At 41.3% G+C, this 24,516-nt stretch overlaps 1 protein-coding gene and 1 long non-coding RNA gene across 2 annotated transcripts in view; one reads left to right on the top strand and one right to left on the bottom strand.

The window, feature by feature from the left end:
• SPEF2 (sperm flagellar 2) overlaps positions 1-22,636 on the top strand; it is a 166,341-nt gene extending 143,705 nt beyond the window's left edge. Inside the window, exons 29-37 of the mRNA XM_075184373.1 lie at positions 472-610; positions 898-1,127; positions 2,251-2,357; positions 3,214-3,396; positions 3,819-3,911; positions 4,333-4,506; positions 16,455-16,649; positions 19,803-19,925; positions 22,338-22,636. Coding sequence (XP_075040474.1) covers positions 472-610; positions 898-1,127; positions 2,251-2,357; positions 3,214-3,396; positions 3,819-3,911; positions 4,333-4,506; positions 16,455-16,649; positions 19,803-19,925; positions 22,338-22,442 — 1,349 coding nt within the window. The 3' untranslated portion in view covers positions 22,443-22,636. The remainder of the gene's footprint in view (positions 1-471; positions 611-897; positions 1,128-2,250; positions 2,358-3,213; positions 3,397-3,818; positions 3,912-4,332; positions 4,507-16,454; positions 16,650-19,802; positions 19,926-22,337) is intronic.
• On the bottom strand, positions 3,066-4,078 carry LOC142100671 (uncharacterized). Its single transcript, XR_012678878.1, has 2 exons — positions 3,928-4,078; positions 3,066-3,370 (listed from the first exon to the last, which is right to left on the bottom strand). It is a non-coding gene; the product is annotated as an uncharacterized LOC142100671 (long non-coding RNA).
• Positions 22,637-24,516: the final 1,880 nt, after the last annotated feature.

Genomic DNA, 24,516 nt, shown 5'->3' with positions numbered 1-24,516 from the left:
ATAATACTAGTTTCTCTATGAGCCCTCATGGCCCTATTGCATTCATCTTTGGAGAGCAAAACGCAGTCAACTGAGGGCTCATTTACATGGTTGGAATTATTAAAGGATAACGTCACCACACAAAAACATTTTTGACGAGAAGTTCAACGAGTTTAAAAAATTCTATTTACCATAGATACGCCATTGACCAGATCTACTGGGGTGTTGATAGCTGTAATGATTCCAAACCAGCTTGTCTGAACCAGAATGATGAGTGTCAGGGCCGCTCAACCATGGACTTCCCATGTCTGCATTATTGTTTGTTCTGCACCACGTAGACCTAGAAATAATTCCGTTCTAGAATTATACAAGAATTTTAGGTAGGAGTCCTAGATTGTAGATGCTAGGAAACAAATTGGCTTCTGTCACAAATATTAGAATTCCTTGTTGTAATGGGTCTTGTTATCATTTTAATAAACTTTCTTTATCCAGAGGCCTCTGTGAACTCCCGACTTGAACTAATAAAACTAAAAGCCTTAGAGGTTTGCCAGGGCATAGCAGCAAGATCCGAGCAGGCTTATAAGGACATGGATATGTGGCTGGGATTACGGTTCCTAGCAGAGATGTCCAGGTAATACATGTAACACTGTGTATGAACACCAATGTAAATGTGTTATATTTCCAGCAGAGCTTGAACGACGTCTTATCATTTCATGGTTCTGTTTTTCTGATAGAGATCCATTTTCTGGGCAGCATTATCTAAAATGTCCTTTCATATTGTAAGCTATGAATGCAATGTTGAGCAGGGCTGTCTGTGTATCGTTTTATCCAGTCGTGATGATTCACATTGCAAGATGTTCTCCAAAGCCTTGTTTCCTATGGGTATGATCTATACTACTGTCCATTATCTATTGACAGTATTGATAAGCTGATTCACGTTGCTCGTCAACACATCGAAACAAGTACAAAGATACAATATGAACTCGTTCTGGAGCAAACTGACTTCTACATCAACTCAGACGTGAAAATCATCCCAGATCCTGTACCGCCGCCAACACCTCCACCGGTGGAGACCTCCGCCAACGCCACGCTCACCGTTTCTCAGCTCGGTAGGCTGCACAAGCAGTTTCTGCAAGTGGCTCCTGAAGGTAAAGAAAGTAGTTATTTGCAGTTTTGCATATGCTTAGAAATATTTGCTAGATAAATTATTCCACAGGAAACACATAGATAACTCATTGTTACCCCCTAGTTCCTAATAACCAAAACACAAGGCAGATTAATGTGTTTTGCGTAATAACCTTAAAGCAAAAGTTCTCACTACATAAAATTACTACAGATGCGATTTCTGTAACAATTTTACCAACAACTGAGTCACGAGGAGCATGCAGATTCATGTGTACACACTTACACGATTTACCTTCAGATCTGTGCTCCTCATCTGTCATGACCATCAGCTGAAAAGATTTTGACTCTGTAAACTCTATAGAGATCTATGAACACTGCTGGTCGTGAATGCAGACACACGGGAGAATTTGCTGACATCATTCCATTGTTGATAGTGATTTTTATTCAGTTTATAAAATCAAATCAATACGTTGTTGTTTGTACGATAAAACATGATCGTGGGAGCATACACACTAATGCAATATCGGACTTAACAGTCGTTTATCGTGTGATTGCCAGGATAATTGGTTGAAAATCTTGTAGCGTGTACTCAGCTTTATTCAGGAAGTTTAACATTTATATAATATTAGGGCAGCACGATGGCTAAGTGGTTAGCACTTCTGCCTAACAGAGCTGGGTCAATGAGTTTAATTCCCAACCATGGCCTTATCTGTGTGGAGTTTGTATGTTCTCCCTGTGTTTGCGTGGGTTTTCTCTGGGTGCTCCTACATACTGGTAGGTTAATTGGCTGCTATCAAAATTGACCCTAGTGTGTGTGTGTATGTTAGGGAATTTAGACTGTAAGCTCCAATGGGGCAGGGACTGATGTGAATGAGTTCTTTGTACAGCGCTGCGGAATTAGTGGCACTTTATAAATAAATGGTGATGATGATGATGATATAATATAATCTTCTGCCTAGATATAGCCCACACACATTGAACTAAACTGCATGACTTTTATTGTTCTATAACCTAATAGGATTGTACATAATATTAGCAAATGCTTAAGGCTCAACCATTTATTGTCCCGTTCTAATATCAAAGGAAACATTAAATTGACAGCAAATTATTTACATGAAATTAATACAATGTACCTTCCTTTGATAGGTTTAATATCAATTAAGTTATTCACTGACATTCTGACGGATCTCACATCAATGAATCTTGGGGATGACGCTCTCCCAGAGTTATGGATGCATCTTACACTGTCTGAGGTCTGTTGATATTCTATAACCGTTCTCAACTTACTTTCTCTGAGCAATGAGCGGAAACACGTGTATAATGTTCCCTCTAAATGCCCTCAACAAATCTTGAATGAAAGAAATTAAGGGACTACAAATACTACAACTGTTTTTATATTATTCTTGTTATAGGACATTTCCTGTTTTATACAATGGGGCTAGTAAGTCTGCTTCTAGAGCTTACCATTCAATACAGTTAAGTGTTTTGCTTTCTCTTACCCAGAATCCCTTCATTTGCTCTTCTGTCAATCTATTTGAGGTATAATTATGCTCTCATAATACAATCGCTTGGGGGCCTTGTCTAATAGCATACTTCCCAACTGTCCTAATTTCAGCGGGACAGTCCCGATATTAGGGCTCTGCCCTGCTGTCCAAGTTTGTCTCTCCAGTGGGAACGTTGAGGATAGGGAGCTATGTAATGGGCAGCCATTTTGTTGTGGCCATGCCCCCTGCCCTGCTGGTGAGGACAGATATGTTGGGAGGTATGTAATAACAAACAATATTTCTGACATCATTTAGGTTCACAAATTAACATCATTAGAGGCATGTGCAAGATTGAAAAGGACTGAAAGTACAGGATGCAAACACACTCACCTAAATTTCTTATAGCCTGTACAGAGGATTAGTATGAAACTAAAATATGTATTCCCTTGTGCTAGGCAAAATTAAGCAAACAATATATTTGAGGTTACTGTCTCCTTAATTGAATAACAACTCAAACCTAGACAGCTGCATTGATGACATGCTGTTCAGTGCAACCCGAAACAGTGTCATTGCTGGCAATAAGACACATAAACTAGCATAAAATACTAAGCTAATTCTGTTCCAGATTCAGGAAATAACATCTGCGTTGTCAGAGACCTCAGATGTCGTGAATTGGCGCAAGTTCCTGTTATCAGTATCTATGCCCTGGCCGTATCCATCACTGCTCCAACTTCTCACAACGCTGGAGAGATTCAAGGCTGCAGATCTCCATGGATGTGGCACTGTTAATGAAGAGTGTTACAATGCGGTAATTACATATACATTTTAACTGTCACAGTTCGTTATATTGCACATTTACATAGGGGCATAGTTATTCCTGAGCGTCAAGATTCTGCTAACCCCATCTCCATGTATATAAAAGCTCTGTGTGTACTCAGTTGAGTCAATGCGCCAAAAGATGAAAACCTGTTGTGTACCAAACTTTAACATCACCCCATTAGCTGCCAGGGCACGCTGATACTTATAGTTCCACAGCTGCTGGTAAGCCTCATATTACCCATGTCTGAAATGGGCTTTTTACGCCATAATGGATATTTGATGGATCATTCACTATCTGGCGTTAGCGTTCCATGGAAGTCCAGTGATAAGGATGAAATTGACATTGTTATTACGACAAATAATAATTTTGTAATATGTATGTTAATTAATATTGCTTTTTTCCCTTGTAAGGTTGAGCTGTGGTTTATGGGAAACACTGAGGAAACTGTTCCTGAAGACCCAACAGGAACTTCGCCATTTAATAGAATGGAGCATCTTACCCGGGTATATCCTAACATACCTTACTGTAGATTACATCGCTGAGATCGTTTGTGTGGAAAATAGAAAAATTCCAATTGATGAATATTTGCAGTAATTCATTTTTTCTCTGGTCCATTTAATTTTGTCATCTTAATGCAACAGCTATAGTGTCGCTTGCAAATGGTCCTTACTGTATATTTTACAACGGGTTAGCCTGTATTAAATAAGATATGGTTATAGTTTTATTATTACTCAATACTTACATTTCAGATTATAGTTTATATAGTATTGTTTTCATATTATTTATAGATCATCCAAGTTACATTATACTTGGCAATCCATTTTACAATTGAAATGTATTTTTTTTTATTGTATGCTGTATAATTATATAGGTATACAGTAGATGTGTAATCATCACTTTTCATTGTATTTTTTTGTTTTTTAGTTTTTCTTTGACCTGTTTGCCGACCAGAAAACGCAGCCTCCACACCTGGACTATACAGATATGTTGCTATATTTTGCTTCCCACTCGAACTCCACGGATGGTTTCTATCGAGCGTTAAGCGTCACAACGGGAAAACCAATCGTGAAGCAAACCTATGATAGCGCTCTTGTAAAGGTACCAGGAGCTGCACTGGGCTTTGAGTTAGACAACACAGGCTACCTTATTCAGTTAGCTAAACAAATGTATTAACAGTCTAGATGATATAAACACAGCGATGAATTGCTTAGATAAGTGATGACATTTGAGGCTACTACTGCACAAATATAGAACACAGACAAACACAATAAGGCATCTAAAATACATAATTAGGCAGATAGACAGTTTCCCTATTAGCCAAAATGTCCTAAAACAGATGTAGGGTAAACCAACACAATAATACGCTCAGAAATTAAGTTTACCCCATTTGAATGGCTGCCATTTAAATTGTATTATCCAGATGTCTAATGTCCTTTTGGAGTGGCTTATTTGCATATTACACTGCTTTGGGGCAACTCTTGTTGTTTAATGAGGCATCATAGCTGTAATGAAATCATAACCTGAAATGGGTGGACTGCATAGAAATTCTAGATTGTAGCTTTGTTCAGTGACTTCAACAAGATACAAAACAGGAAGGGCATTCTGTTAGCGTAGGAGCCAGTATCTAGTTACATAATTAATAAAGTTAAAAACCACACGATGTCCAGGAGACTCCCAAATAGCGGGTGATCTCGCACCCGAGAGAGTCGGCAATCTTCCATAAGGCGGACCACATAGAAGCGGGGGGTGGAGCTAAGCGTTATGACACTACTAACGTCATCAGTCTCTGTCCACAAAAGAGGAAACACTGGGGAGGGGGAATAAGTTATGAATACATTTGTGCGCTGGAGAATGGCGGACATATTCTTGTAGTTTATTTACCAGGAGGAGGTGTGCTACAAGAAAATGTCTGCTGCTCTCCAACACACGCTACTTCTCTCCCCAATGTTTCCTCAGGAAAACTGGCCAGTGAGATTATCCTGCACACAGAACATGAGTGATATTTAGCTCTAGATCTAAACTATACAGCATATTCCTTTCGTCTGATAAATAGAATGCCCTATATATAGTATAGATCTAGAGCTGAATTTCACTGTTATACCATAGTTGAGTAACATCCCAAATCCCCACTGTTGCCCCCTAAGTGCTGGAAAGTAACATCACTCACATGATGTGACCAGATGTTCTAGCATCTCCCGCACTCGTTCCTTACAGTGTGCTAGACTCCGACTCCGAATAATCAGTGAAGTGGAGGGATGCTGTGAGGGCAGTGTCACGGTTAAATGCAGGAATACAGCTAGGAGCCACGAATATGGTGAAAAACACTCAGGGGCATATTCAATTGTTCCTCCGGCCGTCGGAAAAATTAGCGCGTTAAAACTATTACCGTTTATACGGTAATATTGTGCGTAAAAACCGTTAATACGGTAGTTTACTCGCTGAATTTCATCTCGCATTAACGGTAATAGTTTTAGAGCGCGAGTTTTCCCGGCGGCCGGAGCAACGATTGAATATGCCCCTCAATGTTTATTTGCTGAAGTGTACAAATAGCAGGTAATCATGAGTTTGTAGTAAATACCAGGTGCCAAGCTGATGCAGGGAAGCAGGAGGTATGGAGAGATCTCAAGCAGCAAGTAACCAGATGTGGAAAAAACTATTTTCTCAGAAAGGGCTCATCCAATTGGCCTGAAATTTGGTATACTGACATTATTTGACAAAAAAATTACAATAGTGAAGTCAGTTAACTTCCATCATCCCCCCTTCCCCCGTGGGAGGGGTAGTAAAGGCTAAATTTACCAGTTGAGGGGTCAAACTCATTTTCGTGAGGTAATTTTACCTCATGAACACACATGCTGTGTTAGTGTGTGTGTGTGTGTGTGTGTGTGTGTGTAAAAAACTACCGTGTGACAGAGTGCTCAAGCTGCAGCGCCACCTCCTGGGCGGAGTTATATACTACACTGACCTACTAAATTCTTAGCATTATCTAATATATAAAAGCCTAGCGGCGTGTGTGTCTGGCGATGAAGATGACAAGAACCTTTTTAACACCTTAAGTAGCTTGATTTGACTAGAATGCATGAGTATCATGCACGGGTTAACTTGTATATATAGTTTAGAATGGTCTCCCCATAGCGCACAGAGTAGTGACAGAGATGTGAAATAGGGTATAATGTTTAATAATAGCAAACACAATGGCAATATCATACATGAAATGCAAGGTGGCAACCTGGAGGCATATGCATAATAACAGTAAACATAATGATGATATTGGCTCAAAACCTTGATCAGCAATAATCCTCTGAAAATGGACGCGGAGGTCCCAGGATACTGAGCTGGTTAGGAGAGTCCCAAATGGTAACAATTTTGTCCAAGACGAGACAGATTCACAGTCTATATGCCCGTATATAGGTAGTATTCCGTATATACTAAGTGTATAAGCATAAACACAATACAAGAGTATCCCCTCAAGCAGCCTCTTTCTCTAACTCTAATAGAGGAGCGCTCACCTAACCCCCTATTGCCATTAACTTGTATAAATATATATATATATATATATATATATATATATATATATATATATATATATATATATTAAGGATGAGCGGACTTGGATTCCTGGAATCCGAGCCCCCCCCCCCCCCCCCCCCGAACAATGCGGATCCAAGTCAGATCCGAGCACTGTCCGGGTATTCCCGCCGATTCCGAAACCTAAAACGATGCTCTGAGTCATAATCCCTCTGTCGGATCTCGCGGAACCTTTAAATTCCCCGCTTGCCGCCGCCATCTTCACTCGGCCATTGATCAGGGAAGAGGGAGGGTGTGTTAGGTGGTCCTCTGTCCTGCTATTTCTCGTGCTGTGCTGTTCTGTGCTGTGCTCTGTCCTGCCGAGTCCAGTGGTGCTTTTGCCAGTGCTCTGTCCTGCTGAGTCCAGTGGTGCATCAGTCCAGTGCTCTGTCCTTGCTGACTTCAGTGGTGCATCAGTCCAGTGCTTTGTCCTTGCTGAGTCCAGTGGTGCATCAGTCCAGTGCTCTGTCCTGCTGAGTCCAGTGCTGCATAAGTCCAGTGCTCTGTCCTTGCTGAGTCCAGTGGTGCATCAGTCCAGTGCTCTGTCCTTGCTGAGTCCAGCAGTACGTTTTGTCCTGTGCTTTGTTCTGCTAAATGCATATTTATTTCAAAAGTATTAAAAATTCTTCCATAAAAAGAAAAGAAAAAGAAAAATTCTACAAAAATCCTTTTAAAATAATATAAAAAAAAAATCAAAAAAGTCCTGGCTGAGTCCAGTGGTGCATCAGTCCAGTGCTCTGTCCTTGCTGAGTCCAGTGGTGCATCAGTCCAGTGCTCTGTCCTTGCTGAGTCCAGTGGTGCATCAGTCCAGTGCTCTGTCCTTGCTGAGTCCAGTGGTGCATCAGTCCAGTGCTCTGTCCTTGCTGAGTCCAGTGGTGCATCAGTCCAGTGCTCTGTCCTGCTGAGTCCAGTGGTGCTTTGGCCAGTGCTCTGTCCTGCTGAGTCCAGTGGTGCATCAGTCCAGTGCTCTGTCCTTGCTGAGTCCAGCAGTGCTTTTGTCCTGTGTTTTGTTCTGCTAAGTGCATATTTATTTTAAAAGTATTAAAAATTCTTCTATAAAAAGAAAAAAAAAAGAAAAATTCTACAAAAATCCTTTTAAAATAATATAAAAAAAAAATCAAAAAAGTCCTGGCTGAGTCCAGTGGTGCATCAGTCCAGTGCTCTGTCCTTGCTGAGTCCAGTGGTGCATCAGTCCAGTGCTCTGTCCTTGCTGAGTCCAGTGGTGCATCAGTCCAGTGCTCTGTCCTTGCTGAGTCCAGTGGTGCATCAGTCCAGTGCTCTGTCCTGCTGAGTCCAGTGGTGCTTTGGCCAGTGCTCTGTCCTGCTGAGTCCAGTGGTGCATCAGTCCAGTGCTCTGTCCTTGCTGAGTCCAGCAGTGCTTTTGTCCTGTGTTTTGTTCTGCTAAGTGCATATTTATTTTAAAAGTATTAAAAATTCTTCTATAAAAAGAAAAAAAAAAGAAAAATTCTACAAAAATCCTTTTAAAAAAATATAAAAAAAAAATCAAAAAAGTCATTGCTGAGTCCAGTGGTGCATCAGTCCAGTGCTCTGTCCTTGCTGAGTCCAGTGGTGCATCAGTCCAGTGCTCTGTCCTTGCTGAGTCCAGTGGTGCATCAGTCCAGTGCTCTGTCCTTGCTGAGTCCAGTGGTGCATCAGTCCAGTGCTCTGTCCTTGCTGAGTCCAGCGGTGCTTTTGTCCTGTTCTTTGTTTTGCTAAGTGTATCTTTATTTTAAAAGTATTAAAAAATCTTCCAAAAAAATTATAATTCGACAAAAATCCTTTTAAAAAAATATAAAAAAATATTGTAAAAAGTCTAAAAAAAATTATTGCAGTCCATAAACATTAATACTGCAATCTATTAAAAATTGTTCACTGTTCTTGCAGTATTTAAAAAATAGTACTGTAATACAACGTGTGCTGCATATAATTGAGTACCAAAATTTGGGGGATAAAGTAGGGAAAGACCAAGACCCACTTCCTCCTAATGCTGAAGCTGCTGCCAATCTCCTAGTAGAGGGCATGTAAAATCCAAAAAGCAAAAGTTCACTACAATTAGTAAAAAAAGAAAATTGAAAACATCTGAGGAGAAACGTAAACTTGCCAATATGCCCTTTACGACACGGAGTGGCAAGGAACGGCTTAGGCCCTGGCCCGTGTTCAGGACTAGTGGTTCAGCTTCACCCAAAGATCTAAGCCCTCCCCCCCCCCCCCTCCAAAAAATTTAAAAGAGTTATGCTGTCAGCAACAACACAGCAAACAACTCTGCCTTCTAAACAGATGACATCACAAATCCCCAAGGCGAGTCCAAGGGTGTTAGTGGTTGCGAAGCCTGACCTTCCCATCACTGTACGGGAAGAGGTGACTCCATCCACCATTTGCAGCACACCCTCTGCATATGCTGGAAGGATGACCCACAGTGTAGATCTAGATTTGGATAATCAAGGTGTCAAGGGGGCTATTGATGTAGCTGGCGTTGTGGAGGAACTTAATGAGGATGATGCTGATGTGGTTATTTTAAATGAGGCACCATGGGGGAAAAAATGTCCTTGGGATGAAAAAGCCCATCGTCATGCCTGATCAGAAGACCAAGAAATGCACCTCTTCTGTCTGGAGTTATTTTTACCCTAATCCGGATAACAAATGTATGGCCATATGTAGCTTATGTAAAGCTCAAATAAGCAGGGGTAAGGATCTTGGCCACCTAGGGACATCCTCCCTTATACGTCACCTGAAGAACCTTTATAATTCAGTGTTTAGTTCAGGACCTGTGGCTAGGACCGTCAGCAGTCCAGGGACACCTAAATCCCTTGGTCCTGTTGGATACACACCACCAACACCCTCCTCGTCAACTTCCTCCACGATCTCCATCAGATTTAGTCCTGCAGGCCATGTCACCAGCCAGACTGAGTCCTCTTCAATACGGGATTCATCTGAGGAATCCTACAGCAGTACGCCTACTACTGCCGCTGCTGCTGCTGTTGCTGCTGGTAGTCAGTCATCTTCCCAGAGGGGAAGTCGCAAGAACGCTACGTCTTTCACCAAACAGTTGACCGTCCAACAATCGTTTGCCATGAGCACCAAGTACGACACTAGTCATCCTATGGCAAAGCGGATAACTGCGTCAATAACAGCAATGTTGGTGTTAGACGTGCGTCCGGTGTCCACCATCAGTGGAGTGGGATTTAGATGGTTGATGGAGGTATTGTGTCCCCGGTACCAAATCCCGTCGAGATTCCACTTCACTAGGCAGGTGATACCAAAGATGTACAGAGAAGTAAGAACAAGTGTCCTCAGTGCTCTGAAAAATGCGGTTGTACCCACTGTCCACTTAACCACGGACATGTGGACAAGTGGTTCAGGGCAAACTAAGGACTATATGACTGTGACAGCCCACTGGGTAGATGCATCGCCTTACGCAGCAACAGCAGCAGCTGCATCAGTAGCAGCATCTCCACAACGGCTGCTCGTGCCAAGGCAGGCAACGTTGTGTATCACAGGTTTTAGTAAGAGGCACAACGCTGACAACCTCTTAGAAAAACTGAGGGAAATAATCTCGGAGTGGCTTACCCCACTTAGACTCTCCAGGAGATTTGTGGTGTCAGACAACGCCAGTAACATTGTGCGGGCATTACATATGGGCAATTTCCAGCACGTCCCATGTTTTGCCCACACCGTTAATTTGGTGGTGCAGCATTACCTCAAGAGTGACAGGGGTGTGCAGGAGATGCTTGCGGTGGCCCGCAAAATTGCTGGACACTTTCGGCATTCTGCCAGTGCCTACCGCAGACTCGAGCAACATCAAAAAAGTCTGAACCTGCCGTGCCATCACCTCAAACAAAAGGTTGTGACGCGCTGGAACTCCACCCTCTATATGCTGCAGAGGATGGAGGAGCAGCAAAAGGCCATTCAAGCCTACACAGCCACCTACGACATAGGAAAATGAGTAGGGATGCGCCTGAGTCAAGCGCATTGGAGACTGATTTCCGTGTTGTGCAAGGTTCTGCAGCCGTTTGAACTTGCCACACGAGAAGTCATTTCCGACACTGCCAGCTTGAGTCAGGTGATTCCCCTGATCAGGCTGTTGCAGAAGCAGCTGGAGAAAGTGAGGGAGGAGCTGGTAAACCATTGCGATTCCACCAAGCATGTAGCTCTTGTGGATGAAGCCCTTCGTACGCTTTGCCAGGATCCAAGGGTGGTCACTCTTTTAAAGTCAGAGGAATACATTCTGGTCACCGTGCTCGATCCTCGGTTTAAAGCGTATGTTGTGTTTCCGACGGACACAAGTCTACAGAGGTGCAAAGACCTGATGGTCAGGAAATTGTCCTCTGAAGAGGACCGTGACATGCCAACAGCTGCACCTTCATATTCTTCCACAACTGTGGCTGCGAGGAAAAAACTCAGTTTTCCCAAAAGACCCGCTAGCGGGGATGCAGACAACATCTGGTCCGGACTGAAGGACCTGCCAACCATTGCAGACATGTCTAGTGTCGCTGCATTGGATGCTGTCACAATAGAAAAAATGGTGGAGGATTATTTTTCTGACACCATCCAAATAGACATGTCAGACAGTCCATATTGTTACTGGCAGGAAGCCCCTGTACAAACTGGCTCTATTTTACCTGAGTTGTCCCCCCTCCAGTGTGTACTCGGAAAGAGTTTTTAGTGCAGCAGGGAACCTGGTCAGTGAGCGGCGAAGGAGGTTGCTTCCGCAGAACGTTGAAAAAATTATGTTCATTAAAATGAATTATCAATTCCTCAATCAAGTACAGCACTGCCCTCCAGATAGTACAGAGGGACCTGTGGTTGTGGAGTCCAGCGGGGATGAATTGATAATGTGTGAGGAGGAGGAAGTACACACTGAAGGGGGAGAGGAATCAGAGGATGAGGATGAGGACGACATCTTGCCTCAATAGAGCCTGTTTAGTTTGTACAGGGAGAGATGAATAGCTTATTTGGTGTCGGGGCCCAAACAAACCAATCATTTCAGCCACAGTTGTTTGGTAGGCGCTGTCGCTGAAATGATTGGTTTGTTTAAGTGTGCATGTCCTATTTCAACAACATATGGGTGGGTGGGGGGCCCAAGGACAATTCCATCTTGCATCTTTTTTTTTTTCTTTCCCAGCTCGTTTTGTGGGGGCTCAAACAAACCAATCATTTCAGACACAGTTTGGTAGGCCCTTTCGCTGAAATGATTGGTTTGTTAAAGTGTGAATGTCCTATTTCAACAACATAAGGGTGGGTGGGAGGGCCCAAGGACAATTCCATCTTGCAACTCTTTTTTTGGCATTATGTGACGTTCAACAGTCGTTTGCCATGAGCACAAAGTAAAACAAAATTAAAACAAATTAAACCAAAAGTATAATATAACTTATAAACACTACACTTGAAAGCTTGAGCCTTTAAATGAAAAAGTCACTCTTCATTGCACGAATATTTGCAACAGTGACAGTTTTTTTGACTTCGACCCTGTCTGTCTTTAACATACTTGATGGGATCTCAATGATGAATGCTCTGTACCATGGTCGTTGAAAACAAGAGGTATTGACATGCTAGAACTACTGTAGTGTTTATAACTTATAAACACTACACTTGAAAGCTTGAGCCTTTAAATGAAAAAGTCACTCTTCATTGCACGAAGATTTGCAACAGGGACAGTTTTTTTGTTTCCAAAGTCAACAAATAACACTTCGACCCTGTCTGTCTTTAACATACTTGATGGGATCTCAATGATGAATGGTCTGTACCATGGTTGGAGGAGGTATTGTGGCCCTGGTACCAAATTGGGTACCGGGGCCACTCCACTACGCAGTCCAGATAGAGGCATATCAGATATTAAAAAACGTTGACTGTTGCTGCCAAATCCAAAATTAATCAAAATGACCTGTCATCGTCTAAAACAAGAGGTATTGACACGCTCGAACTACACCCTGTATATGCTGCAGAGGATGTAGGAGCAGGCAGCTGTGCAGTGGAATTGAGACCATTTAAAGGCGGCCCCGGTACCAAATTGGGTACCGGGCCCACTCCACTACGCAGTCCAGAAAGCTACCTCGGTGCAACGTTTTGGACTAAAAACAATATTGTGAGGTGTGAGGTGTTCAGAATAGACTGGAAATTTGTGGAAATGATTGTTATTGAATGTTATTGAGGTAAATAATAGCGTAGGAGTGAAAAACAAACAAAAAAACTAGATTTTAGCACTTTTTATGCTTTTTTAAAAATAAATCAGAACCCAAAACCCTAAATCAGAACCAAACCCTTTCGTCAGGTGTTTTGGCAAAACAAATCAGAACCCAAAACCTCAAGCTAATCAGAACCCAAAACACTAAAAGTGCCCGGTGCACACCCTTAATATATATATATGTGTATTCCACCTTGTGCTGCTGGGTAAAGCCCTGGGTGGCATTAGATATACCCGAGGGGGGCTAGACATGCCTCTTGGGTGGAGCAGGATACGCCCCGTTTGCTGTTCCTTACACACTCCCTGAAATGATTTTCAAAAGTAGACAGTTATCTTTAAAACTGTCCCCTCTGCAGCGCAGCATGGTTCCCCCAAGGAGCAGAAATGCACAGAAGTTAGGCTCACAGGTCTATAATTCCTCAATCCCATTTTATTTACGTTATAAGGATTGGTACCCACCAATCTTGTATTGCTGATGCTGTTTTGAGGGGTATATATATATATATACAAGAAATAGTGGTACACCAACTACCAGACTTAGCTTGTTTAGCACACATGGGGTGATGCAATCAGGGCTGGGTGCCCTATCTTACCTAATCTTGTTTAGGTGCTACTGCACCTCTTCCTGTGTTACACAAGTAACATGTAATGGTGTTTATAGGCTATTGCTACACGACTGCTTTGCTTCTTCTCTAAATGCAGACAGAACATATTTAAAAGACCAGACTTCTCTTCATCTTCTACAGTTATTTTTCCTGTTTTATCTAACATTTAATGATATATTATTATTTATTAGATCAGACGTGCTAACTTGTCTCTTGCATTACATTTTTCAACTTGAGTCTTTCGCACGTTCATTGTATTTCTGTAATACATTCATACTGTCTTCAAGTCTTAACCATTTAATACTTTACATTTCCCTTGTCACCTCTAATACTTTTATCCCCATTGGCTGACATTATATTGGCAGATAGTACATACTTGCAACAGTATTTATTTAAAATATTTTTAACAATTCAGCATTCACAATCTGAAAGCGTCAATACTCCTTAGGGTAAAAATTAAATTCCTGGGGGTAATGCTGCCGATTTACATGATGTCAGTTGGATTGTAGACCCCTTTAAATGTGAAATTGCTGTTGTACCAGTAGAGCCTCAAGGGTTGGCAGAGCAACTTCTTGAGCTTCGATGCAATAATGAAGCACGTATTGCATTAGAAAATAAAGCAGATATGTCATTATTTTTGGATGTCAACAGCTGCAAAGGCATTCAAAATTGCACATGAGGAGGCAATCAAAAAGTTGCTGCCTTTTGCAACAACCTACTTTTGTTTTTATGTTCGTTAGAGTGGAAAATCCTTGTTCGCAAAGCAGAGAAATCGCTTGGACGCTGAAGACTGTATCCAAATTGCCCCAATATTGATGCTCTCGTGTCAAAAATGAAGCAACATCATTTCTCCAAAACCTGAAGTTTTGAAGTTGAAGCTTTCAAAGAAATTTTGAATAGATTCAATAACATTTTGAATGCCAATAATTAATAATATATGATTTCCTTCCTTTCAAATCAAGGGGGTAATGTTGGCGTATCTAAATATATTTTGGGGTAAAAGTTAAAAAAGTTTCCTGACCCCTGCCTTAGATAATCAAATGTCATCCTCCATAGTTTTTGTAGATGCCTTACAAAATGTTTGATTGGAATTCTTGTGAAATATTACCGTGTTGTGAACACTTTTCTCTAAATGCCCATAATATATAATATCAGTTCTATAAGTTCCTTCCAAGGTTAGGTACACACTGGAGGTTTTTCAGCAGATTATTGAGCCAATCACCTGATCAACGACCGCTCGGCCAAATATCACGTTAGTGTGTATACTTACACGATGAACGACAGTCGTTCCAATGTGCTGATTGTCGTTTCACTTGGTTGGTCGTTATGTTTAACAATTTCGTTTCAATCACCTTCCGATCCTGCAGTGTGTATGCACTCACTATCACAATCTCCATAGAGATTACAGAGTCATGGTCTTTTCCGCTGATGCCAACAATTAACATGTCCTGGGGTCTAAATGTAGAGAGTGGTGTAGATGCAATAATTTGTTCTGAGACTGAATATTTAATTTCAGAGTCCCAGAAGCTAACGAAATTCGTTATGACATGTGGGTAGCTATAACAAGGCTTTTAATCAGTGTGACATGAATGAATGAATGAGTGAATGAATGCATATTGTGCTGTCATTCTCTAAACGACCAGATGAAGAGCACAGATCTGAAGGTAAATCATGTGTGGTGTGTACGCATGAATCTCCCCGACCAGTCGGACCTTCAGGCGTAGGTACAACTGTTGTAGATAACACGTCGGTCTGAAAATTCTCCAGTGTGTACCTAGCCCATCTCCAGCATCTACTGGATTTTCTACCACTTGCAAAAGGTAGTTATCTTTTTAAAATAGATTAAAATCATCTTTCTTTCACTTTGTTCCGATTTATATCTGGCTGGTTAATTTCGCCAATGATGACATCTACATCTTTCTTTGCTGCGTTTTCAATTTGTTTTAATATTTGAATCATTGATGTAGATCTGCAATAAGCCGTACTATTTATTAAAATAGAATTAAGGTCCCTAGCACAATCTAAGGGGAAGTGTACTGATTCAGCTTGTGATAATTGTCAAAATAGATAAGTACTTCAGAAAATTATTTCCTAGTCTATAAACTTGTTTATAAATAACTGATTAGGACAAACTTGCTGTGGAAACAGCTTTGTTTTAACTACACAATGTTGTTCTCTACCATAAAGTCCGGTGCTGCTCACGTTATCAAATATTGTACTAGAAACTCCTGGTAGGTCACACTCAACATAACACTATGGGGGGATGTTAATGGATTAAGTAAGACCAGGGTTTGCAGGTGTATCTTAAGGTTGCAAATGTAATGCTTAAACTGTATGTGTTTTACACAGATTTTAAAGAAGTACACGCTAGATACACTCTGCGAATCCGTGTATTTATCAGTGGGTTAATTATAAGATAGAAGTAGTTTTTGCGAAATGTTGCACATATAGAGAAAAAGTCTGTAAACGAGTAGTAAGGGTTTTCCTGATGTATCCGTTACCAAATATTTTGAGTTTTTTTGTATCAATTTTCAGGCATTAAGGGGAACGTGAGATAGAATTCTGGTGTAGTAGTTGCATATTGTATAAAGGCATGACTATTAGTTGCATTAAATTTGAATATACACTTCTTTTTTTTTACATATCTCAGTGTACCGTGGACAAATATGTGTGTAATTGTTGTTTTTTATTTTCAGTCTCTTCCAACATTGGATCCCCTTGAACAGTGTAAGGAAGGAATCAATGAGCATGAGAACAATATATTGCAGAGCACGGAACATGTAACGATCACACTGCAGGAAGTGCTGCAGGTGTTTCGGCATGGAGCAGGCGTTGATGGGGAGAGTCATAGATTTCGCCCCCAACAGAAAGAGGCAAATAATTATCAGAAGGTTAGATAAAAAAACATTTGATTTTATTTATTCTAGGATCCCAAATGCATGCTATTAAACAGTGCACACTCCTCATTTTTCACCTTGTTACACATTAGGTATACCTTTACAATGCATGTGTCTATGTAATCCACTAGGCGGCACATTATAGGCCAACTCTAGCTCAAACTGGCCCACCACTGTAGCGGTGGGACCTCCCCAGGCTCACCGAGCTTGTCACGTGATGTGGGTATAAAATGATGATATAACACCTTACTCTTATCCTTAACACTATCATATAAATAAAGGACACCACACAGAACTTGTTGGCAAATAGAAAGTAATTTATTTAACTCAGTAGACACAATAAATGGTGGGGGAGAACACTGTAAGTAGATCGGCAAAGCCCCAACGTGGGTCACTTATCCTCTGGACATCAAAACTTGTACACCATTTTGCCTGGGTGCATGCTTGTTATTTATCTTTAAAAGGGGACAATAATCCCAGACATTCCAGAACCCGAACCCTTTTGGGCTTATCGCAACGCACCACAAGCCAACCCCCAGGAACGATACTTGCACTGAACCAAAGGCGTCTCGAAGGGAATGGGTTCCCAACGCCTCTTTACAAGTAATGTGTGCCCCACCAACCTTGTCAGCCAACTGTACAGTGTTCTCCTGCCAACCAAAGGCTGCACCTGCCGCAGGGCCATGACCCTGTGTACAGAGCTCGTACACCATCAGGTCTGAAACAGAACCCGACCTAGAGAACAGAGCTCAAGCACTACGAACCTTCACACACCATCAGGTCTGCACCAGAACCCGACCTAGAGAACAGAGCTCAAGCACTACCAACCCTCACACACCATCAGGTCTGCACCAGAACCCGACCTAGAGAACAGAATTTGTGCACCACGGAGCTTCACACACCATCAGGTCTGAATCAGAACCCGAACTAAAGAACAGAGTTTGTGCACCAAAAAGCTTCCACACCATCAGGTCTGCACCAGAACCCGACCTAGAGAACAGAGCTAGTTCACGGAACCTCACACACCAGCGGGTCTGCACCAGAACCCGACCTAGAGAACAGAGCTCTTGCACCTGACACACTTCTGGTATCACAAATGAAACCCAATAGCCAGGTAGTTCTGTAGTAAACAGGATTTATTTTGATATATAAATCAAGTGTCCAACAAGAAAAGTCCAAAGTCTCAAGACAGATAAAGGTCTGGTAGAAGCATCAAGCAATTGTAGTCCATATCACAAGAGGGAGCAAGGTTCTGTGGAAGCATCTGGTTCAGATACAAACACAATACTCAAGCCAAGGCTTCAAAACAGGAAGTGCCTTTTCTAGGCCCAAACAGGAAATGAGATCCAAGTTTGGGCCTAGAAAAGGCACATGAGACAGGCACTTCATGAGACAGTCCCGGCCATCTTGGATAAGGGCTATTGTAAAGGCAAGTTCATAACAAAGATCCAAGATGGAAACTTCATGAGCCAATTACGGACATCTTGAATGAGGGGAAATCTAAGGGCAAGTACATAACAGCACCATGGAGCTTCACACACCATCAGGTCTGCACCAGAACCCAACCTAGAGACGGGTGGAGCGCCTCACCCTCCACCAGCAAACCAGAAGGAAGGCGAACTCCGGAGCCAACAGATGGGAATTGGAGTGGGGGCAGCTTTTCCTGGATCCAAGAGAGCAAGATCACTCCTCCACGAAACTTTATAGCCTTTCCCTTAAGCCTTCCCCTCATGACACCAACATTTGGTGTACCCAAACCTTCCCTTGTTTCATTAACCCTCAGTGGGGTCCAGACTAGTTATGTACACAGACCTCAGCTTTTAATTTCCCTCGGAATTATTCCATCCCTCTAATTCTCACATTTAATCGTTTAATTATGTTGTATTAAGTGTGCACAAATGTGTGCCAGTTGCAATGTGTGTCCAGGGTCGGCATTTATAGTGGATCAAACATCTACTTACAGTGGAGGCATCTGTTTTGTGGGCTGAACCAGTATGAGCTAATCTATTTGCCAGGAACCAGTGACATCACTAAATTATTGCCTGGCTTACATTCATTCTAGATTATAGGCTACAGTCTAGATGTACGCTATAGTTCAGCCCAAATAACAGCAGCCTCCTTGCCGTGTAGGTGACAGGCCACTTTGTTTCTGCTAATGTTCGCTCAGTTTCTCTTCTTAGGGGCAGATTTAATTCGGCACCAAGTGACGATATGTCCGCGGAGACGCATAGTGTCTGAGTTTTCACAGAAATCTGTACTCATTTCCCTCGTGTCCCATAGAGATACAAGGAAAAATGAGTGAAGGTTTCTGTACCGTATTAGCCCACAAGGTGCGTAGCTGGACATTGAGGCGATGTCCGATTGGGACTTGAGGCTACTTGAATATGCCCTTAGCTTATTGAAATACCATTCTAGCTCTGCGCGTTTCACAAAGTTGTACCTAACAGCTAATTATCATAGGCTCGCAACATTGGTTTTTGCGGCACACTGTGTCCAGTTGGTGAAAATTCCTAATGTGTTTTATGGGCAGTAAAGTGGTTTAGTGGTTAGCACTTCTGCCTTACAGCACTGGGGTCATGACTCAAGTCCCGACCATGGCCTTATCTGTGAGGAGTTTGTATGTTTTCCCAGTGTTTATATCGGTGTGCTCCAGTTTCCTCCCACATGCCAAAAACATACTAGTACGTTAATCGGCTGCTATTAAAAGTGACCTTAGTCTCTCTCTCTCCCTCTCTCTCTCTCTCTCTCTCTCTCTCTCTCTCTCTCTCTCTCTCTGTGTTAGGGAATGTAGACTGTAAACTCCAATGTGGCAGGGATTGATTTGAGTGAGTTCTCTGTACAGCGCTGCGGAATTAGTGGCGCTATATAATTAGCAGATGATGATAATATATCTCTGTCATTAAGCTATTTCTTAACACTTCACAGATATTTGCTAGTCCATGTTGCTCCGCTCTTCTTACTATTATATTGTTTTATTTCTAATACATTATTCAATATCTTATCAGAATACTTTTTGTGTAAGTACTCAGTTGTATGTCTCTCTGAGGCTTTTTTAATCAATCCCAATATCCTGATGATTGTGTACGTGTCTGTTGTTTAGTTTATTTTTAATTATTCTTTAAAAAAATTCTGTTCATTCCTCTACAGGCCACTGAACACATATTCAGTGAACTGAGCCCAGGCTTTCTGGAGACTGTCTCCCTTGCTGCTCTCCTGAAACACCCAATTTTTTGTGACCTCGTTGAAAGTTGCCAACTTTATAAATTTTCAGTAAGTTCATCCAGTCAGCACATACAGTAAATGTCCTTTGTTTATAGGACATAGCATCGATTTTTGTATTTCTTTGTTATATTGACAGTTGTTTGTTTGTTTGTTGAACCGATGGTCTACTGGTTAAGGAATGTTAATTGGACCTCATATCTTGTCAAATGTAGAGTATTGTTTGAAGCAGACACTATGAAACATCTTTTTAATGGATGGTCGCTTTCTCCCAATACATTTGTGGTTGTGATTTGGACCATTTCTTACTTGAAATTTAAAGGAGATTTTCAGGAAAATGAAATATTTAACTCCTTCCCAAAACAATTCTGTAACGACTAATTCTCCTGCTGAGGCTGACAGTGGGATTCTGGACTTCAATTCCTCAGACACATTGGGTCTCAAGTTGTGTCAAGAAGATTTATTAGAACGTTGTTATAATCACCTGGGCAGGGTTCTAACCTCACAATGATCCTTATGTGTTTTAATATTTGGGGGTATATTTACGAAACTGCGGGTTTGAAAAAATGGAGATGTTGCCTATAGCAACCAATCAGATTCTAGTTAATTTTTTATTTAGCACATACTACAAAATGACAGCTAGAATCTGATTGGTTGCTATAGGCAACATCTTCACTTTTTCAAACCCGCGGTTTAGTAAATCTAGCCCTTGAAGTTCAATATTGATTAGGGAAATGAAAAAGAAAAATTAGAAAATAGATACCAGACAAAATAAGTCACTTTGTTACATATTGTTAGGCTGAAAAAGTGTTAATTGGATCAAGATAAATTGCTCATTACTGTTCCCCATTCTGCAAATTGTTGATCCAGAAGAAGGCATCGCCAAGTTGTATTCATTTGGCCACAGCTTATGACAACATTCTACTCTGAATCAACTTTATAGCACAAGATAACAGTAAGGGGTAGATTTATCAAACCTCCTAAAAAGGAAAAGTGGAGGTGTTGCCCATTGCAACCAATCAGACTCTAGCTATCATTTACTAGAATACACTATATAAATGATAGCTAGAATGTGATTGGTTGCTATGGGCAAAACCTCCACTATTCCTTGTAAGAAAGTTTGATAAATCTAACCTTATGTGTTTTGGAATATGTTTCTAGTATAGGCATTATTATTATTATTATTATTAATATTATTTTCATAGATTTGTAAGGTGCACAGTGCTCCGTAGCGCCATACAGTAGGGAAAACAGTACATACATAAAACGGACATACAAGGTAGACAAAATAAACACAAACATGATTACAATGGGTATGGAGGACCCTGCTCATTAGAGAGCTTACATTCTAAGTGGAAGAGGGCACAGCTGAAACAAGAGAAGCAAGTGTGGCTCAGAGTGGAGATTGGGATAGTTGTAAGGGTGCATTATTGTGAATAGTGTTATCGAGGATAAGGTCTCCTCTAAAAAAGAGATGGGTTTTCAAAGAGCATCTAAAGATTTGAAGGCTGTGGGAAAGTCTGTTTGAGCGTGGCCATACGCAGAAGATGTGCATCAGATTTTCAACGTCAACAGATTGAGAAAGCAGGACAGCTGCAGCCAGCATGTTACCCCAAACAGTCATTAAGTGTTGAACTTGATTTTAGTTGCTTACTTCTCTCCAATTTGACGTCAATGGCTAATTTGTCTCAACTCAAGTAGGAGAAATCCCTTATATGAGTTGGATAGGCCTGGTGGGGTCATATCTGCAGCTTGATAATTCCCATGAGTGTACTAATCTTACTCTCACATTCTTCTATGTATTATCTTGCCACTATATATGTAAAATAGTGATGAAGGTGGAGGATTCCTAGGAAGTAAAATAAATTACATGAAGGTTTATACAGTAACTCTAAGTTAGCAGATATTCCTCTGATACATATTTTCCCCAAACCTTCTGCATAATAGATCCCATACCTGTACTATACTACCTGTATTCTGGATCATAGCTGCCTAAGCATTTATTCTTTCAAACTATTAGATGTGCTAACTCTGCCAGCCCCCAAATGCTCCTCTTAGCAATCATTTTATATTGTTTAAAAGTTGAGAGACTAAAACATTTTATAGGTTGTTGCTCAGTTGAGTTGATCGGTTCCCAAAAGATCCAGGGTCTCACAACAGTGAATATCAAATACATTGCAGTAAATCAATTAACCAGTGTTATAAACTTTGTTATACGGAGGTGTGTTTGACATCACAATCTTCCTGCACTGGTTTGACAGGAGCCTCACATCACTATTTGCTGTTGGAGACCCTGCTCCTTTTACTGTCTAACTTTCAGTCTGTTGCTTCCGGCATAGTGATCGGATTGCAAATGCAAGATACAAGTGACTGATGTGTGACCTCCTGTGTTTTCATAGCCTTACTGTTCAGCTATTTATTATAATCCAGTTAAATGAATCTGTCATTCTTGCTGTTTTACAGGATATCCTGAGCATACTTCAGAGACACAAACTCATGCACTTGAATGAAGGAGAGAATCTCACATCCAGTTCTACTAACCTAACACAAACTGCACAGAAAGAATAAATACAAGTCTCCCACTGTCTGGAACACTGGAACACCGGCATTCAGATCTGTTCCTACACTTCTGTTGTCTCATATTTTAAGACTTGGGAAAACATTTTATTCCAAATAAAGATAAACTATTTTAAGGTCCGTTTAATAAAAAAACTTGAGATAAAAAAATTATTTCCATCATTAAACAATACCTTACATCTGTATATATGCCTAAGTGATATTTTAGATGTCAGAATTACTTGTGAGGATCCCGGGCTTAATGTATGGTTCTCGAGAGCACAGCTGGCCTACCTGATAGCTGTGATAGTCACCCAGGCAAATACCAATCCAACATAAAAATAAATCGGTTTATTTAACAAAATGGAAGCACCAAACAGCAATAATAATATGTAAATAATAACCTACAACACATAACACTACAGTCTGGTACAGACAACATACAGGGTATAATGAAAACAACTCACCTGTATCCTAGCCACTCTCAGGGGGTGCTTTCCATCCAAGCTTCTCCTGGGAAGCAGACCCTCTCCCCATTAAGGTCACCAGCAAGGCAGTGGCTCTGGGTTACTGTCACTCCGCTTTTGGCTGACACACAGCTCCCCAAGACCTAGAGAGTTAGATCTGGACAATGGCAGTGCCCCAGGTACCGTTTATCCTTTTCCTGTTACCTGGCAGAGACCGAAACCTCAACACCAACCTGACTTCAGCTATCGCTGGGTAGTGAGTGCCTATTTGCTGTTTTGAGGAGCTGTCTTTTAAATCCAGAAATGGCGTTCTGTGGAGTTCCAGAACCTTTCTGATTGGTCCTTCTTTGTGATTTCCTTTTTCACAGGTAAACCATACATGCCAGCTCTCCCGGAATGTCTGGAAGACTACCGAATTCCAGATCTCCCGGAATCCTTGGAGAGCTGGCAATTCTCCCGCATCTGTATGGGTGGAGGGGGCGGAGCTTTGTGAATCGCATCATTTTTGCCCCGCCTCCAGTGACGTAATGTCTGTTTTGGGTCTTTATATCGCTGTAAAAAGACTCAAAACAGGAATTATGTCACTTGGGGGTGGGGCCAAAATGACGCTATTTGCGATGTTCTGCCCCCTCCGCCCATACACCCCTCCTGCCCTCCAGGAAATCCCGGACGTATGAGGTAAACATGCAGACAAAGGGATAGCAGCTGAGCCACTCTTGATATCATTAGGGTCAGGTATTTTCTGTGGCAGAATTTGTTTAAACGAGAGGTCACAATCCAGAGACATTACATCTAAATATATAATGTAGGCTCTATAATTAAACAAAGAGCTCTGTGGACCTTTTCCCTATCACACAGACACACAGCTAAGCAAAGCACAGGAGACCCCCTTATGTGATGCACAGTCCTACAGGAAGAGTGGACAATAATCCTTTTACCTAGGCTGAAACAATGGACTAGTCAGCATGTATACACAAGATAAGAAGGCTGTGCAGCCAAACATAGAACCACTGAAAAATGCAATAAATACAAGTTTAAATAGAATTGCCAAATATGGGGAACTAGAGGTCTAGAAAAAGTATATGTTTTTATAGTCCACACTTCATGAGAAACGAGGTGCAGACTGGTTGAGGTGATATTAATACCTCGTTTTATCACAATACTCTTTGTATGTTTATTTCTTTCTGAATTCACTAAAGTTTGAGAAATCATCAGGGGTATTTTAAGTTTGTAAATCAGTCATGTGCACTTGATAGGCTAAGCATCGGTTCATGTTATCCCTCTAAGCTGCAAACTAACTCAATGGGCTGTGATTCCCTTCATTATTACTGCTGTGTGTTATATAGGCAGTCATATCCGGACCTGGCCGTGCCCCTAATTATGTCATACCCCACCCCCAATAAAGTATCATTGTAATACTTCTACCACATTACCCTTGCTTGGTCCATTATAAACACAAGAATCTGTGGTCCTAATGCCCCTCACCACTAGGAGACACCTCCCCTTGACACTAGACATGCTTGAAGTTTGTAAATTAGTTCAGTTGTTAATGACATAATGATAGTCTGCTGCCTTCACAGTCTTTACTCACTTCGTGCCTGAGTCATTACGGCACAAAA

The sequence above is a fragment of the Mixophyes fleayi genome, chromosome 1, assembly GCF_038048845.1.
Source record: "Mixophyes fleayi isolate aMixFle1 chromosome 1, aMixFle1.hap1, whole genome shotgun sequence".
NCBI classification, from domain to species: domain Eukaryota; kingdom Metazoa; phylum Chordata; class Amphibia; order Anura; family Limnodynastidae; genus Mixophyes; species Mixophyes fleayi.
The sequence above is the reverse complement of the archived record's forward strand: the minus strand, read 5'-3'. Positions and strand labels throughout refer to the sequence as shown.